We start from the raw sequence: 19,888 nt of genomic DNA, 5'->3' as shown, positions 1-19,888 counted from the left end.
GTTTGTTCTTTCATAGTTCTTTGAGGTGTAAATTTAGGTTGTTTACTTGAGATCTTTCTTTTTTCTTGATGTAGGCGTTCATCACTATGAGCTTTCCTCTTAAAAATGCTTTGGCCACATCCAGTAAGTTTGGTATGTTGTGTTCCCTTTTTTTTTTTTTTTTTTCTATACGCGGGCCTCTCACTGTTGTGGCCTCTCCTGTTGTGGGGCACAGGCTCCGGACATGCAGGCTCTATGGCCATGGCTCACGGGCCCAGCTGCTCTACAGCATGTGGGATCTTCCCAGATCGGGGCACGAACCCATGTCCCCTGCATCGGCAGGTGGACTCTCAACCACTGCACCACCAGGGAAGCCCTGTTCCCATTTTTGTTTGTCTCATGATACTTTTTATTTTCCCTTTTGATTTCTTCCTTGATCCAGGAGTGTGTTCAGGAGTGTATTGTTTAATTTATGTGTATTTGTGAATTTTGTACTTTTATTATTATTACTGATTTCTAGTTTCATTTCATTGTGATTGGAATGACACTTGATATAATGTGTATCTTCTTGAATATTTTGAGACTTTTTTGTGGTCTAATGTATGATCTATCCTAGAAAATATTCCATTTATTTCAGAAGAGTATTTATTCTGCTGCTGTTTGGTGGAATTTCTCTCTATGTCTCTTAGGTCCATTTAGCATGTAGTGTTATTCAAATCCATTGTTTCCTTATTGATTCTGTCTGGATGATATCTCTTTTGTTGAGAATGGAGTCCCCAACTAATGTTTTATTGCTGTCTATTTCTTTTGGTTCTGTTAGTATTTGATTTATATGTTTAGGTGCTCCAGTGAGTACATAGCATATTTACAGTTGTTACCTCTTCTTGATGGATTGACCCCTTTATCATTATATAATGACCTTCTTTGTCTCTTCTATTTTTAACTTAAAGTCTATTTTTTTTTCTGATGTAAATATAGCTACTCTGTCTTTTTTGGTTAATGTTTGCTTGAAATATCTTTTTCCATCCCTTCACTCTCAGTCTGTGTGTGGCCTTAAAGCTAAAGTGAGTCTCTTGTAGGCAGCAGATCATTGTATCTTTTTTAAAAAAAAAAAAATCCATTTTTTCAGTGTCTGTCTTTTGATTGGATAATTTAATTCATTTACACTTAAAGTAATTACTGAGATATAAGGGTTTACTATTTACATTTTGTTAATTGTCTTCTGACTCTTTCATAGATTCTTTGTTCCTTACTTCCTCTCTTCTGGTGTGGTTTGATGAGAATCATCTCTTTAGTTATCTGTCCTACCTGTATTCTTGACCTATCAATTTTGGGGGCAGAATTTTTTTTTCTCAGTGTCTTACTAACTCTCCAAAGTCATCAAGCAGATATTCTTTTTATTTTGTTCAGTTTTTGAGCTAGAGGATTGGTTTGAATTAATTTGCTTTAGTGAAAGCTGCTGAATTGAATCTTTAGGCCACAAAATATTTTATCAGATTTCATTTTTATTACCTTTAAAACTAAGAGAAATTAATTTTGAATCTTTTATAAATGTCCTATTTAAGCAAGCAATTTTGTATTGAGTTTTCTAATGTTCTTTTTTTACAATGAACATACGTTTTTTTAGATCATTTTATAATTTAGCAGATTTCAATATGAAGAAATGAAAGAATTACTTAAAATTTAACCATTTTCATTCATTCTTTCATTTAGTATGTTGCTTATATTGTGGCACTGAAGTTAGTAAGCACCTCTGTTACAATAAGAGAAAACAGAAATATTCCAGAAATACTGAAAATTCAGATAATTGGCCTTGGCACCCAAGTATCTCAGCGACCAGGAGCACAAGCACTTAAGTAAGTTTCAAAAACTTATTTAATTTTTATTTCTATGTTTGACTTCAGGCCAAAAAAAATATAGTGTTACTTAGCATAAAAAAACCTGATTAATAGTAGTTTGTCTCTAATTTCTTTTCCTTTTGTGTGTGAAGATAGTCATTTTATATTAGAGTTTGTTTTGTTACAGAACTGTATGAGGAGCTCATCATTTGTTCTCCCCTTCCTTTTTTCCTTCACAAATATTTCTTGTATACTGTTTAATTCATAGATTTGTTACTATGAAGGCTATGCATAGAAACAGTAACTTTCTGTTTTCAAGGTGTTTATGCTGTAGTTGATAAGAGAGGAAATAAAAAGTTAATTTAAGATCTGTATAATATTTGAGAGCTCATAAGTAAGAAGGTACTGTAATGTGAAATACCTTAGGGTTAATGCTACACAAGCTCAGTTGTAGAAGGGAATAACTTGGACTTGGAGATCTGGGGTTTAGCGTGCAGGGTGGCATGAAATAGGGAGATGAATTCCATGAGCATGTATTCCATATAGCATGTATTCGTGTGGCAGTTCTGCACTGTTCTGAAGTTGGCCAGAGTGGATTTTTCATGAGGATAAGGAGAATAAAAAAATAAACCAAATCAGAGAAAAAAGCCCCAGATTGTGTGGGTAATTAAATTCTAGGCTACGGAGTTTGGACTTCAACTCTGGGTGATGGGCATGGTCCTGGCTCTCAAAGGAGTTTTTTAAAAGAGAAATTTGTATTTTAACCTATTATATTAGAAGGATCTTATTTGTAATACTTCTTTTTTCTGCACTGGATTGTAGGGTGGAAGCAAAATTAGAACACTGGTATATAACAGGTCTGAGACAGCAAGATATTGTACCATCACTTGTGGCTTCAATTGGCGATACTGCATCATCCTTGCTTAAAATTGAATTTGAAACCAATCCAGAGAATAGTACTGCTGACCAGACTCTGGTTGTTCAGTCTCAGCCTGTGGAGGTCATCTACGATGCTGTGAGTACAAGGAGAAAGTGAATCCTTATTAAACAAGTCTTATGCTTCTGACATATGGTTTTCTTCTTTTTTCCTTTTCATATTTAACCTTAATTTACTTAGCAGTTCAGTTTACTGACACTTTTTTCTTGATTAAAGAGCAGTACATGTTTAGCAGTTAATTTTGATTTTTCATATGCTACAGATTTTTTTCTACTGTATGCTTATGTTAATTTTTTTTAAAAAGTAATATACCCTTAAAGAAGTCTGTGTTTTTATTATACTGGCTAACTACTCACAAATAACTACACACCAGTTTCCTACCCCAGTTTCCTTTTGCTTATTTTCCCTTTCTCTTCAATGTTTGGAACCAATTTAAAAAGCTTCAGCAGCAAATGAAAGAATTTTAGATACTGTTCATGTGAGAAAAAATCATTGCCATTTCTTTGCTGTTGAAAATGCTCGCTCCAGTTCTGTATCTGTAGCTCCATCTTTATTCAGACTCTCTTAACTCATCTTGCGTATCACTCGTTCCATCACTTGTAGGTTGGCCCCACTCTGTCATTGAGATCCCTGACTTATTTTTACTGTACAGTTTAGAAGTAAATTCACAGTGTGGGTGGGAGGCAGAACTTACTGTATTCTGTGATTTTTTTAAAAAATTAAAAAAAATTTAAATTGTGGTAAAATACATAGAACATAATTTCCCATCTTAGCCATTTTTTAAGTGTATAGTTCAGTAGGGTTAAGTACATTCACACCATTTTACATCCAATGCCCAGAACTCATTCTTTCTTGCAAAATGTCTGAATTTAAGTTCAAGTTTTGGGTGTAGGTAAGGACTGAACAGCCTTCTTATTTCCTCTCTAAACTTCAAAGTGCAGGAGAATCCAGTTGCAGTATAGAGAGGTGGAGTTTCACCTTCTAATCTGGAGGCTAAGTCTAGAAGTAATGCCCCATTGCTACATCAATGTGATACCGTAGAACATACTTAAGGTCACCTTAACGATATGCACACATTTGTTGCCTTTCCAATAAGGTGAAGTGGGCTATACCTTTTTTCAGGTTCCCTTTCACTCCAGAGGGAGATGTAGTAGGGTAGATTGTCTTTGGAGGTACCACCTCAGTTCAGAGCCAGAGTTGATTAGAATTAAACTGAAACTTTAAATTTTGTAATATAGAAAGTACTCTGTATAACTTGTTTATATTTTAAATGATTTTACAGAAAACCATCAATGCAGTGGTTGAATTCTTTCAGTCAAATAGGGGATTAGATCTTGAGCAAATAACATCAGCTACATTGATGAAGCTGGAAGAAATTAAAGAGAGAACAGCTACAGGTAAAGAATTTGACTGCATAAATGTCATCTAAACTCTCAAAATTTTTTGCTGTTCTACTGTAAATACTATGTTTAAAATAGTGTAGGTAGTTTTTTGTCAAATATACCTGCCAGACTGGGTGAGAAAGAGAGTAATATGGGGCACAGGTGATTCTGTCTGCTGTTACCTTCAGGAACCTGTGCTGCAGAGTGAACTTGAGCTGGAAAACATCCCTGTCTCAGTTCTTAAGCAACTGTTCACCGTACTGTGTGTGAATCGAGTTTTAAAGATACATACTTTTGTGCATTATGGCCTCTAATCTTAAGCCACCTACTGTATATGGTTACTTAACTAAAGAAATAATGAATTTTTCTATCTCTGGCTAAACTACTAGCTGTGTTGGGTTTATTATATTATGCAATATGATTGCTTCTCATTGACCATATGCAATTTCACCTTACACACTGAATGGAGAATCTAATCTGTGAAAAGAACTTCTCCAAAGTGATCTTCTTATTCTCGTTGTTAATAATGTAATTACATATTTCAATTTGACTGCATAATCTTTCATCATTTCTTTTTCTTCTTTTAGGACTTACACATATTATTGAAACCCGAAAAGTTCTTGATTTAAGGATAAATCTGAAGCCCTCGTATCTAATAGTTCCACAGACAGGTTTCCACCATGAAAAGTCAGATCTTCTCATCTTAGATTTTGGTACATTTCAGGTAGGTGTATATGCATTTCTGTCTGCCCATTTTTGCTCAGTTAAGCAGCTAGCTGTCTGACAGTATGCTGTTTTTCCCTCAGAGTTCACTTAAACTAAACCTAGACTTATTTCTTGTCAGCGTTTTGTCAAGCCTAGCTTAGATTGTGCAGTTTGTATGTATCTTACCGCTATTAAAAAAACAACAGCTAACATTTTCTGAAATGGTGGATGATTTGACATTGAGGACTGGCTTACTGCTGTCTTTTCCTAATTAGAGAGAAGCACTCCTAGTTTTCAAGCACTCCTAGGTTTCTAGAATCTAATTACATAGTTTTCTTTGTTAATTTATATGTCTTGAGAATAGAAAATTATACAGATATGAATATATGTTTGTTAAATCACTGACATCAACTAAGTAGAGTACGAGAACTCTTAAGGGTTTGGGTGTTGAACCTCCTAGAAGTCCAATCTTTTGAGAAAAAGTGAAGATTTCAAAAAATGTCCTGAATTGATCCTTGCTTCCTTTAGGAAGAGGGAAAAGCAAATCGAGATTGGAGCTGAATTCTAATGGCCTAATTATTCTAGTTATATAGTGGGGAGAGGAAGGAATAAAACCTTCTGTTTCATGGTGAAGAGTTTAGGATAGCTGGTAGGGAAGCTTGAGCCACAAGTGGTGACAACTGCTGAGAGCCAGGAAGAGTCGCATGTCTAGACGGGTTATTTGAGATAGACGGCTGTGTAACTCATCTTGTCATTAATTTAAATGTGCTGAGGGGCTTCCCTGGTGGCGCAGTGATTGAGAGTCCGCCTGCCGATGCAGGGGGCGCGGGTTCGTGCCCCAGTCCGGGAGGATCCCGAGTGCTGCAGAGCGGCTGGGCCTGTGAGCCATGGGTGCTGGGCCTGCGCGTCCGGAGCCTGTGCTCCGCAGCGGGAGAGGCCACAACAGTGAGAGGCCCATGTACCGCAAAAAATAAAATAATGTAAAATAAATGTGCTGCGCACCTGTTACCCAAACGTAATAGAGATGTATGCTGAAATGGTATATTCCTAATAAAATATTTGCTAATAATTATTAGAAAATTAAGCAAAATATGAATTCATTAAGGGCAATGTTTTAATTGTATTTAGGCTTTAAGAAAACACAACTAAAGTATGTTGATATAAAGATTTTTCTGTTAAAAAAATTGAAGGTTTTTCTCCATTTCAGCTTAACAGTAAAGATCAAGGTTTGCAGAAGACTAGTAATTCATCTCTGGAAGAAATAATGGATAAGGCATATGACAGGTTTGATGTGGAAATAAAAAGTGTGCAACTACTCTTTGCAAGAGCAGGTAAACTGTTGCTCAGTTTTCAGGATCTTGAAATTATGTTGAGTAGCATTGGTAAATAGATATGCATGTTTACATGTATATCAACCCTGATAACATTTGAACACATATACTGTTGGTCACTTAAGGGAACCAAATAGGAGCCCATCAGTGAAAATCTTTGTCACAATTACAGAGATGTGGCTGTTCATCTTAGGGTACTTAGTACCATTTGAATCTAAGTCCAGTCATTGCCTGTTTTTTTTAAAGTGACATAAAACTGCCCAGAATATGGAATAGAAGTTGCAGTTGGCTTATGTTCCTCTGTCCCAGTGTGTTTGGGATGTCTCAATGTTGTTTTCCCTTGCTGCCTTTATTTTTAAATATTTTACTATTAGCCTAGTCTTTATTTGAGTAGTAGTATGTTTTTTACTTTTGTAGATACCTGAGAAGTATGGATATAGTCTTTAAACCCTAAAAGTAGTGAATTTAATTATTTTCCAAAAGGTTTGGTGGTTTCTACTGCTTAAATGAAGATTGTTGGTTCTCTGTATTTCTTTAGTTTCTAGAAGCAATAATAGATATTTGCAAAATATCCTTGAGTATATCACTCTGTGGTAGGTCACTGAAGGAAAGGACATAGTTTCTGTGTGCAGAATGTATACTATAGTGGGAGTGATGAGATTTATTAAAATGTAAATATATAATGCTCTACGTAGTTTTATAGATTGAGCCTATTAATTCCTTGAAGAGAAGTACCTATACAGACCATTAAAGCTGCCTTTTCTTTTGTATGTACTTAATAATAATTGTTTGAATTATAAGCAATAAAAAATGTCCATTCATTGCCATCAGTTAAGATCTGTGTAGAGTTCTTTCAGTCATTGGAAGTCTGTCTTTGGAACCTTCTTATTTGGAAGATTTTGTCATAAAATCTTGCTTGATAAAACTCATTTTTGCTTTAGAATTATTGCACTTAGGACCCCCAGAAACCTCTTTTTTTTCTTGTCTTTCCCTGTTTTTTCCTTTTTTCACTGCAACCCCCCAACCTTGATCTCTAATTCTGGAATCAAGGCAGTAAATTCTTAGGTTGTTTTCCCTGTTTGCTTTAAAATGTAAGATGTTATTAGAAAACATTCTTCAAATAAATGTTTAAAATTATTTTTATATCATAGTCTTTGACTTTTTTCGATCTGTGTTAAAAAATATAGGTCATTTAGCTTGTATGTTGAAAGAAGTAAAAGTCATCATTGAATATATTTGTTAATTATTTTCTAATAGGTTACTTTTCCATAGAACATCTGATAATCTAAAACTAATAAAAACTAGTCATTTAATTTAAAAAATTTTTTTAAGATGAAAACTGGAAAAAGTGTCGATTTCAGCATCCATCAACTATGCATATATTGCAACCCATGGATATTCATGTTGAGTTGGCCAAGGCAATGGTGGAAAAAGACATTAGAATGGCTAGGTAATGTATGAGTTTCCTTTATATTATAAAATCAACAAGGTGAAATATATCTGCATCAGTTACTGAATTTTAAGAAAGCAAAGCTAGATTTCTGAAGGACAGAAAAAAATAATGATTATCTTACAGCAGAAATACATTTTAAAGGAAATGTTTATTTGAATTATATATCACCTCTCTTATTTCAGAAGTACTTGGGCTTTTACATTTTGTGAAAGTTGGTTATTCCTGTTTTTGAATGGATCGAATTCAAGGTTCAATACTGAAATATAAAATCTTCAAAAATTATAGGCTCTTTTGATTATGGAACCATATAAAATCTTGAGAATAATCTATGGGAATGGAAAGTAGAAACTGAATTTTGAATTTAAGTAGATAATTATGAAATTATCTGCTGCCTTCTTAATAACAGTTTTGTTGAAGTATTATTGACGTTTAATATGCTATGTTTGTTTAAAGTGTACATTTTGATAAGTTTTGACGTAAGTATTTATCTATGAAACCATCACCATAGTCAAGATAATGAACACATCCATCATCCTCAAAAGTCCTTGTGTCCCATTGTATTCTCTCCCTCACATCCCTACCTGCTAACTCCTCTCCCTTCAATCCCCAGGCAACACTGATCTTTCTGACACTAAAGGTTTGTTAGAGTTTTCTAGAATTTTATATAAATAAAATCATAGAGTTGTAATTCTTTTTTTTTTGACTTCTTTCATTCAGTATAATTGATTAGAGATTTATTCGTATGTGTGTCTTTAGTTCATTGATACTCTTTATCAGTTGGAGGTTAAACCAACTGTGCATTACTAGATAAAGCTCTTTTAGTAGTAATGTATTATTTTTTTTAAATGTTGGACTTGGCTTGCTAAAATTTTGTTATGAAGTTTTAAAACCTTACTTTTCTGTTTATGAGGGATATTGATCTGTGCTTTTATTTTCTTGTTTTGGCATCAATGTATCAGGCTTCATAGAGGGAAGTTGTGTAGAATTGGTATTTTTTCCTTCTTATATGTTTGGTAGAATTCGCCCGTGAAGCCACCTGGGCCTGGAGTTTTCTTTTTTGGGGGAGGGTTTTTAACTACAAATTAAGTTTCTTTAACTTAAATTCAATTTCTTTAATAGATATACGGCTGTTCAGATTATCTGTTTTTTTGAGTGATCTTTGATAGCTTGCATTGCAATGAAAAAGTTTGTCTTTCATGTCTTAGTTGTTGAGTTTATTGTTTTAAAATTGTTCATAATATTTCCATCTTACCTTTTTAATACCTGGAGAATTTGTAGTGTTGCTGTTTCTCTCACTCTTGATATTAGTAACTTGTACCTTTTCTCTGTTTTTTCTGATCAGTCTGGTTAGAGGTTTATCAATTTTGTTGATCTTCTGAAAGAATCAGCTTTTGGTTTCAAATATTTTCTCTATTGTATTTGTTTTTTATTTCGTTGATTTCCACTCTCACATACAGTATTGCTTTTTTGTTTTGCTTACTTTGGGTTTCATTTGTTTTACTCTCCTAGTTTCTTAAGATGGAAGCTGAGACCATTCAATTGAGACCTTTCTTCTTTTCTAATACAGGCATTTAGTGCTTTAAATTTCCCTTGAAATGCTGCTTAACTGTGCCCTACACATTTTGAAACTCTTCAGTCAGTAGACTGGGTATTTGTACAACTTCAGTCATTTGTTTCCCATCTTTCAACTTTCCTTTGTTGACTGATGTCCAGTGTCTTTGAAACAGTTGTTTCACATATTTTGTCCATTATTTTAGTTATTTTAGTTGGGAGGGTTTATCTAGTCCCTCTATTTGGGATGATATTAGTTTTATGCAATGTTTCAGAAATAATAAAGAAGCATCTCACATTTTTACAGTGCTTTTAATTTACAGAGTACTTTCACAGAAAGTTCAATCCTTTGAGGTAGGAACAGCTAACTGGCCTCTTTTGAACATTAGTGGTTGCATTATACAGAAAAATCATTCTTCGTTTAGTAGTTAGGCATCTGTCCGCTTGAGCTGTTCACAGCTTAGTTAGGAAGTCAAAGATAAACAACCTGAAAAGAGCTTTATGAGCAGCTGATAGCTGCCACAAAGTTGTTAGGACAAGCAAACCCAGGCAGTTAGTTGTAATAGGGAAGCAGAAGAGAAGCACGTGCTCAAAAGTAAGCACCTGATGAAAGCACAACAGCCATTCAGCAGTAAGTAAAACAGATAGCCTTCTCATGGAGCTTATATTTTAACCAGAGGAGACATAAACAAGTATACATATGCTATGTCAGGTGCTGATAAATGCTATGAAAGGAAATAATGGGAGGTGAGGGGATAGAGAATGATGGGGTACTCTTTGATGTTCAGAATGAGAAATTTTTGATACCAGGAAATGTTATGTATAGTGTTTTAGGTTTTAAAACATTTGAAAATGTCTTCCTAAAAATTAGTTAACTTAAGGTTTGGCTGCTTAAGAAGGATACAAAACTTGGCTTACATAGAGCTTCCCATTCCCTGACAATGTTGAGGCATTAATGTAATTAGATTAAAACATATCCAAAGTAACTTTGACCCCAGAATGTAGTCTCTTCTCCATTCCCTTCCCCACCTCCATAGTATAGAGAAGCTGGACCTTGAAACCTTATAGTTGAATTAATTATGTTTTTAGATTTAAAGTATCTGGAGGGCTTCCTCTGATGCATGTGAGAATTTCTGATCAGAAGATGAAAGACATGCTACATTTGATTAACAGTATACCCTTGCCACAGAAATCATCTGCACAGTCTCCAGAGAGACAGGTAAATGGAGATAATAAAAAAGCTAAATATCTTTATATTTGTATATATGGTGATTTTTTTTTCATCTTTTTGTGAGCTGTTTTGTTTTTCAGTATTGTTTAGGGCCAGTTTCCTTTATTTGATACATTTTTGAGGTTTAATGTGGTTGATTCTGTACAGAACTGCATATGGCATTGAATAAATAAAGACTAGCCTATTTTCATTTTGGAGTGGTGGTAGAAAGTCTGTTATAGGAAATAATGGAAAGAAAGATACATAAATGAAAGGAAAAATGTTTTTCAAATTTAGGAAATGTGTTTTAAATAAAGCTAAATATAGAAATCTTTAAAATGTTGCAAAATAAAATGATCATTATAAAATCTTCTTATATGTTAGACTTAAAAGTTCTAGATCACTTTACTTGGAATTGATCTTTACAACATAAATGTTGGACTTCCATTTACTTTGAAATGAAATTTGAGAGCCAACTAATGTCGATACCATTTTCGAGGGACCTGTCAAAAAGATGTATAATTAATATTGTAATAGACAGCAATAGACTTACCTACTAGAGTTATACATGGTTCTGCCCTTGTAAATGCAGGTGGTGGTCTTAATAATAAGTAAACTCCAGCCAGCCATTAGTTGATTGCATAACGTTCTTTGTTGGAAGATTTGTGTGCTGTGTATGTGTCTTTCCATTTCTCTCTATCCTCTATTACTTTTTCAGTATTTCTCTCATTTATGTACATTTAATCCTGCTAAATTAGTATGTTTAGAAAACTTTTTGTATTATTTTCTAGGTATCCTCAATTCCTATTACACCAGCTAGTACAAAAGGCCTACTTGGTGCGCCACTGTTGCTAGATGGAGTGGAATCAGGTGAGGAAGGTAAAATGTTCTCTATTAACCAAACCTAGAGATAAACTTTTCAGAAAATAAAGTGAAAGTGTTATAGTAGTTTACTGGCTTTATTTCTAGTTGTGCTACTAAGCAACAGTGAGACTTTGAGTCATTTATTTTTATTTAAGGCCAAGTTTCTTTGTTTGAATAAAAGTATTTTTGTGATTGACAGTGTTTAAGATTCTAAATAAGCTGCTTTTTTTTGCCCTGATCTCTACTTGATTCTTTTCTCTATCTCTGGTCTAACTGATCTTTTTTCATTTTGAACTAGAATGTAAACTTTATGAGGACAAGGATAATGTCTGTCCTGGTCACCCTGGTGTCCTTAGTGGTTAGTACAGATGGATATGTGATAGATGATACCCAGTAAATATTTTATTGAAAATTGAATGAATAAACTAAAGTGAAAAACAATCAGAAGTGTTGAAGAAGAAAATAGAAGGGCTGTTTGAGTTTATATATGATTATCCCATGCCAGGTTGAGTCACTCTGTGGGACTTAGAAAGAAGCTATATTCTGATTCTGAATATGAAGGTTATGTCTAATAAATGAATTTTACTTTTGAGAGATTTCAGTTTGAGTGTTTTATGCAGTTTTCGATGGACATTCCCTCAAGTCAATTGTCTTCTTCCTTTAGAGTCAGATGATGAGTATTTTGATGCTGAGGATGGAGACACACAGACTGGTAAAAGTATGAAAGTGTCAGACATAAAAAAGGTTGCTGAGGCCCCAAATGAGGAGCTCATTAATCTTCTACTGAAGTTTGAAGTTAAAGAAGTATGTATATTTGTTTTGTCCATAAACAAATATATTCTTGTTACTGCTGTCCTTATAAACTGTCTCATGCTAGACCCAAACATTAAGTATATTTAAAATGTGGTACTCTATCTTCCCTACTGCCACCCCACACACACACACATACTTCTAAGAAAATGAAATGTTATTTTGTAAAAACTGATACAAATATGATCTGTGGTATATCTGATCTATTCTGGAAAAGCTCAGGACTCTTAGTTAGGATTTTCTTTTCTGTAGAAAATTTCTGTGACATGTTTAATATTTTTCAACTTTTAAGCCAAATAATATAGTTTATTGTCATGTTTATAATTTAGAAAAATGTAAGCAACCTAAATTTGCAACATGGCTTTTACAGCCATTGAAAGTCTGGTAGTAATAAAAGAAAACATCGACATCGAGAGATGGTCACCGCATATCTTTATTTGGGGAAAAAAAAAAGCGATTACAATTCCAAGGATATTATGATTCCATTTAGAAAATAAACACACACATACACACTTTTTTTTAAATAAATGACAGTGTTCATCTCTGTGTGGTGGGATTATAGTTTTTCATTCCCACCTGTTTGCTTTTATATATATTAAAAATTTTTTAAATGAATACGCATTGCTTTGAAATAAAACAAAAGGTATAAAAAGGAGGTATTTCTTACTGACTGCTTTATATCTAAGTATTATTGGTATTTGTTTAAAGAAAGATATGTTCTCCATGTTTAGACTTCTTTGACTTCTCTCTTTCTCTCATACTCCCGTCTAACATATCAGAAAACCCCTTGACTTTACCTTCAAAATGTATTCAAATGATTGCTCTTCCCTTCCACAGCTATTGCACTGTCCACGTCACCATCATATCTTGATTGGACTATTGCAGTGGCCTCTTGTCTCTCTGCTTCCATCATGTACTCTGTTCTGTAGCTAGAGTGATACTATTTTTAATCTTTTCTTAAAAAAATATTTATCTTTTTGACTGCATTGGGTGTTAGTTGTGGTATGCGGGATCTTTTGTTGTGGCATGCAGGCTTCTCTCTAGTTGTGGCGTGCAGGTTTTCTCTTTCTAGTTGAGGCATGTGGGATTTCAGTTCCCCGACCAGTTGCCCCATGCCATGTGGGATTTCAGTTCCCCGACCAGGGATCGAGCTGTGTGCCTTGCATTGGAAGGCGGACTCTTCACCACTGGACCACCAGGGAAGTCCCTAGAGTGGTTGTTTTAAAGGCAAAGTCAGTTCATGCCATTGCTTTGCTCATAACCCTAACACAGGCTTCCCATGTCACTCACAGTAAAGGGCTAAATTCTTCCCATGGCCTACAAGTCACACCATGTGACTTCTTTGGCTTCATCTGCTGTTCTCTTCTTCCTTGCTCATTTTGCTTCAGCCATATTTCATTTATTCCTTCCATAAATGTTTATCAAGTGTTGTCATGTACCAGGCATTGTTTTAGATACTAGAGCTACAGCAGTAAGCAGAGTTCTTCCACATGGAGCTTACACTTGCCTTTTGTTCTTTCTTGTATACCAAAGCATATTCTTTGTGCTTGCTGGTTCCTTTGCCTGGAAAACTCTTTTCTTGCATGACTTGCTTCTTTACTTCCTTTAGAAATGCCATCTTATTGGAAAGGCCTGACCACACAACACAAAATAGCAACCTTTTCTTTTCCCCATCCTCCCTAGAATGTAAGCTTCTTGAAGACAAGGACTTTGTCTGTCCTGGTCATTTTGATGTTCTTAGTGGCTGGCACACCCTCATACATGGAAGATGATGCTCAATAAATATTTTATTGAGTATTGAATGAATGAACTAAAGTCATAAACAATCAAAATCATCTAAGAAAAAATAGTGCTGTTTGAAATATTTTTCCCAATTTGACCTTTTTTTGCCATTCCGAAGTTTTAAATATTTCTGTGGTGAAATCTAATTTTTTCTTTATATTCTAGTTTTAGTGTGTGTTTAGAAAATTATCCTCCATTACAAAAATATTTACCCATGATTTTATTTATTATTTTATGATTTTAATGCTTTCATTTAAATCATTGATTTATTTGAAATTTATTTTTGTATATCAATTCAGTACTGAATATCTTACTGTACTGTTTTATTGTTTCTGTTTTTCAGTTGACGCTCCTGATTTTTCTTAGGTATATGATTATATCACTGCTAATAATATTAGTTTTTGCTTTTTTTTCAGCATTTATATTTTTCCAGTTATTGTGGCTGGCTTATAGGTTTCCCCAAAATCTGATAGTTCAAAACAACTATTTTTATCAAAACAGCTATTTTATCTTGCTAATAGTTTTGTGGGTTAGGGATTGTGGAAGGGCCCAGCTTAGTCATTTTTGCATGTAGTCTTTCACATGCCTTCAGTCACATTTGACTAGTGTAGCAGTGACCCGAGCTCTCAGTGGGCCTCATGGCTCACTCATGAGGCTGGCGGTTGGTGCTGGATGTTGGCTGGGACCTTGGCTGGGACTTCTGACCACAGTACCAACTCACGGCCTCCTGACCATGGCAGCTTCAGGGTAGTTGAACTTTTTACATGGCAACTAGCTTCCCCCAGAATGAGAAATCCCAGGTGGAAGTTTCATGGCCTTTTTTTGCGGTATACGGGCCTCTCACTGCTATGGCCGCTCCCGTTGCGGGGCACAGGCTCTGGACGCGCAGGCCCAGTGGCCATGGCTCACGGGCCCAGCCACTCTGCGGCATGTGGGATCTTCCCAGACTAGGCCACGAACCTGTGTCCCCTGCATCGTCAGGCGGACTCTCAACCACTGCGCCACCAGGGAAGCCCTGTACTCTGTTGATTGAAGCAGTCACAACCCTGCCCAAATTCTGCGGGGGTGGGGCGAAGACCTCCATCTCTTGACGGAGATCAAAGAACTTGGATGTTTTAAAAATGGCAACATATATGTTTTATTTTTCATTGGCTAAATATACTGGCTATCATTTCTACAATAAATTTGAATAGTAGTGTAATAGTAAATGTTGTTGTCATACTTTTTGACATTAATGGAGATGATTCTTATATCACCAGACATGACTTTTAGTTTTGAGGTAAAGATTTTTAAAAATCATATTCAGGGGCTTACCTGGTGGCGCAGTGGTTGAGAGTTCGCCTGACGATGCAGGGGACACGGGTTCGTGCCCTGGTCTGGGAGGATCCCGCATGCCGTGGAGCAGCTGGGCCCGTGAGCCATGGCCGCTGGGCCTGTGCGTCCGGAGTCTGTGCCCCGCAACGGGAGAGGCCACCACGGTGAGAGGCCCGCGTACCGCAAAAAAAAAATTATATTCAGGAAGAATTCATACATGCCTATTTTTACTAAATTAAAAAGGTAAATCAATAAGGATATAAAATTTCATCATGATTTTTAGATAGATGTAGTTATATTCTCAATAATAGAGTTTAAGATGATAACTTCCGGGCTTCCCTGGTGGCGCAGTGGTTGAGAGTCCGCCTGCCGTTGCAGGGTACGCGGGTTCGTACCTCGGTCCGGGAAGATCCCACGTGCCGCGGAGCAGCTGGGCCCGTGGGCCATGGCCGCTGAGCCTGTGCGTCCGGAGCCTGTGCTCCACAACGGGAGAGGCCACAACAGTGAGAGCCCCGCGTATAACAAAACAAAACAAAAAAACCCAAAAAGATGATAACTTTCAATCATGGTAAATAACTTGATGGTAATAGAAGAGTATGAGCAAAATTTCTACTATGGTCATGACTGTATATATGAGGAAGGATTTTGTATTTTTAAGTATGATTCAAAGTACTTATCTGCCTTTCATTGGCTGTCCTGATTGTTTTAGGTGATTTTGGAATTTACCAAACAACAGAAGGAAGAGGATACAATTCTAGTGTTTAATGTTACTCAGTTAGGAACAGAGTCTACAATGAGAACATTTGATTTAACTGCGGTAACTTACTTAAAGAAAATCAGCTTGGATTACTATGAAATTCAAGGTAATAGCCATAAAATTAGAAATAATAGACAGTAACAGATTTAGTATTACTTTTGAGTATCTGAAACACATTCATTTATATAGTAATAATTATAATAAATAATAGCTAGCAGTGTTCTAAGCATTTTATAAATAATAACTCATTTAATCCTTGTAACAATGCTATAAGATAGGCAATGCTATTATCTCCAACTTACACAAGAGGAAACAAAGTCATAAATTGGTTACATAATTTACCCAAGGTCACACTGCTAGTTAGTTAGTGGCTGAACCATGATTAAAACCCTAGAAATCTGCCCCTAGGGTCTGTATTCTTAACTGCTATGATCTACTCAGAGAGTCCATATAAATCCCCTTTATATAGGGAGTATTAATCCCATTTTACAAACAAAGGAAGGTTAAATAAAGAGAGATTAAGTGAGTTACTCAAGATCATGCATCTTACTAATAGAAAAACCTAGAATTTATCTCTGGTCTTATAATATTGAAGTTCTTACTCTTTTGATTCAATAGTGTTCATATATCAGAAGCAGCATCAGGTTATGAAAATGAAAATGGTGGGACATAAAATTAATTCTTTCAGAAGCTTTTATGGTTTATGCATTTCAGTGTACATCTTGTATACTCATTGGATGAGGAATGAAGGAATGGATGAATCTACAGTAATTAAGTTTACCTAATATTTGCCAAGTATTTTAATCAAATATAAAGACCTATTTTTTTGTTATTTTTTAAATAGCTCTAACTAAAATTAACCTCAGCTTAGAAGAAAAATGTTTTATGTGTTAGTAAGCTCCTATAAGCACTGTGGAGAGATGGAGTTTACATTATTGTCTTAAGGGGAAAAATACAAATAAAAAATTTTCTAGGCTATATTTTCCTTTAGAGAAGGTTATTTCAATGGAAAATTCTGAGATATCTCAGAAACAGGAGTTATAAAACTGCAAATAATAAAAGATGGATAAAAGAGTGGATAAATCACTTATCCCTCCATGGCTTCTGGAGGTAGTTCCTTGGGACATGTACATGAGGATATAGAGGACATCTGGTGGTACCTGTTGTTTTTAAATTTAAAGAAATTTAACAATTCCCCTCCCTTCAAAAAACTATTTCCTCTTCTGTGTAAGCCTTCTCTTAGTCTAAACAAAGGAAAATTATTTAAATTTCTTTAATATGAATGAAATTTTAGAGCTCCACAGAATACTACATGTTTTTCTAGTTCAACCTCATTGTTATGTAGTTGAGAAAACTGAAGTTAAATAGCTTTTGGTAAAGGTAGAGATGAATTAGAATTCAAATTTCCTGATTCTTAACACCCGTAGCCTTACGAATGCACATATGGTCTTAAAAACATCTAGCGAAGTTTTGATTACTTTTGAACGCAGATGTACGATCAGAGAAAATAAATACAGTATGCATGTTTTTAAGTAAGTTGGATGTCAGAGGTAAGGTAAGGATTTGGATTGGCTTATTTCTTTACCAGTGATGACCTTAATATTTAATAACCATGAAAATATGTGCAGGTAGTTTTTTAAAGCTTAATTAATAAAATTTTTTAAGAAGGAAAGGACATGTTGGAAGTTCCAAATGTAAAAAAGAGCAATTTATTTGAAACACTTTTTTTTTCTTTTTCTTTAATCTAGGGTCCAAAAAGAAGCCCCTTCACTTGATTAGCTCTTCTGACAAACCTGGATTAGATCTCTTAAAAGCGGAGTACATTAAGGTAAGGGTCATAGAATGTTTATATATTTATTGTATACTGTAAACTGTCCTCTGGAAGGAAAAAGATGACAGTAGATTATTAAAGGCTCTTGTGTATCATAGGTTTGAATCATAGGGATATCTACTGTTTCTCTTTCCATTTGCACACCTCTTTCTCTTTCACTCAAGTAAGGACTAGGATTTTACAAAGTCACACTTCTTGTCCACAAAGATGGAAGCCTGGGGTGAAGTAGGTCCTACTACTGTCTTCTGGGGCACATTCACCTACCTACATTCATTGTATGTGTAGGTGATATTTGGCTAAGTATCCTACATCAAAAGGGATAAAGTCAAATTGAATTTGGTTCAGAAGAGAATTGCCCGGATTCGGAAGGACTCAAAAATATGTTATATGAAGAATGTTGAAGAGTGTTATATGAACTGATGGTATTCAGCTTCATTCAAGATTAGTTGATTTATTTAATTATTCAATAACTGTTGAACGTCTTTTGTGTCAGGTTGTGTTAGGATACAGAGATGAAAAACATTCTTTGTTCTCAAGGAATTTGTAGACCAGTAGGGAGATAGGTAAACAACAATTAAAATATAATGTGTTTTATGGATGCCATGGGGGGAAAGTGGCAGGGGGTGGGTGGTGTGATGAATTGGGAGATTATGATTGGAATGTATACACTGATGTGTATAAAATGGATAACTAATAAGAACCTGCTGTATAAAAAAATAAAATTCAAAATAATATATAATGTGTTTGATTCTTTAATAAGGAAGAACACAAAGCATTATGGGAGCAGGGAGGCAGGGATATTGATCTAGCCAGAAGGCTTCTCACAGGGGGTAAAACTTTGAATTTACTGTGTATGTTCCCAAGGGACATAACTTGAACCAATTGGTTATTATGATAGGAGATAGATTTTAAAAAATATGTATTAATTTACCAATTGATTATTTATTTATTTTATTTTTTTTGGCTGCACCGGGTCTTAGTTGTGGCCCGCAGGATCTTCATTTCGGCATGTGGGATCTTTAGTTGCGGCATGCATGTGGGATCTAGTTCCCTGACCAGGCATTGAACCCGGGCCCCCTGCATTGGGAGCACGCAGTCTTACCCACTGGACCACCAGGGAAGTCCCAGGAGACAGATTTTTGATTCAGTGTGAAGACCTCATTAAATCAAACTTCTCTAAAGTTTGGATTTCTAAGAAAATGAGGTTTCTTTCACTGGAGATATCCTAAAATAGACTTGCTTAAGACTTTCTAAAGGTATTTAAACATTAGGTGATAGATGGGCTAGACTACCTTTAAACCTTCTAACCCTCAGAGTTTATCATTCTGATCCCTAGCTGCAGTTTCCCAAAAGTGAATGATGCCATGGTCTCCTCTGTTTGAAGAGGACAAGTTTTTACTCATGATAAATAAATAGGTTTGGATGTAACTTCATAATAATGATAATAAAATTAAATATATAATGTATTTTAAAATAGTTATAACTAAATATAAATAAATTAAGTACAGATTATAAGTAAGTGATTCATTTACTTTGGTCTTAATTCCTTCTTTAGAACTTTTTTTTTCTTTCTTTTTTTTGTTTTTTTTAGGCTGATAAGAATGGACCCAGTTTTCAAACTAGTTTTGAAAAAACTGAACAAACACTTAAGGTAAGAAATTCTGTTAAAAGAATAGATCCTGTTTGAAAATAACCTACTCTGTAAGTCTTGAGTATCCTTTGAGGAACCATTAAAAGTTATAAATTACCCTCATAAATGTCTACCATGCTCTGTGTTTATGATTCAGGATAATAATACTGTTATTTAACTCACTGTATCACATCCTAATTATTTCTAAAGGAGGGAATGCTGTAGATGAGGGAACTTTGATTTACAAAGAACCAACAGGATTCTGAACAAACCAAACTAGATACTGTCTTTTAATGCAGGGTTCAGAAAGTATGTGAAATATAAGGAGAGACGTTGAGTACTTCTGGAGCTATACTAAGGTACTCAAGTAGAGGAAGAAGAGGCAAAATGTAATTTTAGGATACAGTAAAAAGAAAATGAGAGAAATGAGTTTCAGATTATACTTTTGAGAGATGGGAAATCTGTTGAATATTGAATCTTCCTTTTAATAATTTTTATATCCACTTAGTGTCTT

General features: G+C 35.0%; 1 protein-coding gene across 4 annotated transcripts in view; it reads left to right on the top strand.

Moving 5' to 3' along the window:
- VPS13C (vacuolar protein sorting 13 homolog C) overlaps positions 1-19,888 on the top strand; it is a 173,700-nt gene that overhangs the window by 63,873 nt on the left and 89,939 nt on the right. For all 4 annotated transcript variants that reach the window (XM_065872278.1, XM_065872277.1, XM_065872280.1 and 1 more), the window contains 12 exons: positions 1,693-1,835; positions 2,640-2,832; positions 4,037-4,151; positions 4,724-4,860; positions 6,049-6,172; positions 7,505-7,622; positions 10,266-10,395; positions 11,178-11,256; positions 11,915-12,054; positions 15,866-16,019; positions 17,662-17,741; positions 19,336-19,395. In XM_065872278.1, coding sequence (XP_065728350.1) covers positions 1,693-1,835; positions 2,640-2,832; positions 4,037-4,151; positions 4,724-4,860; positions 6,049-6,172; positions 7,505-7,622; positions 10,266-10,395; positions 11,178-11,256; positions 11,915-12,054; positions 15,866-16,019; positions 17,662-17,741; positions 19,336-19,395 — 1,473 coding nt within the window. The remainder of the gene's footprint in view (positions 1-1,692; positions 1,836-2,639; positions 2,833-4,036; positions 4,152-4,723; positions 4,861-6,048; positions 6,173-7,504; positions 7,623-10,265; positions 10,396-11,177; positions 11,257-11,914; positions 12,055-15,865; positions 16,020-17,661; positions 17,742-19,335; positions 19,396-19,888) is intronic.

Source organism: Phocoena phocoena, chromosome 2 (genome assembly GCF_963924675.1).
Source record: "Phocoena phocoena chromosome 2, mPhoPho1.1, whole genome shotgun sequence".
Lineage (NCBI taxonomy): Eukaryota > Metazoa > Chordata > Mammalia > Artiodactyla > Phocoenidae > Phocoena > Phocoena phocoena.
This window is presented reverse-complemented; position numbering and strand designations above follow the sequence as displayed.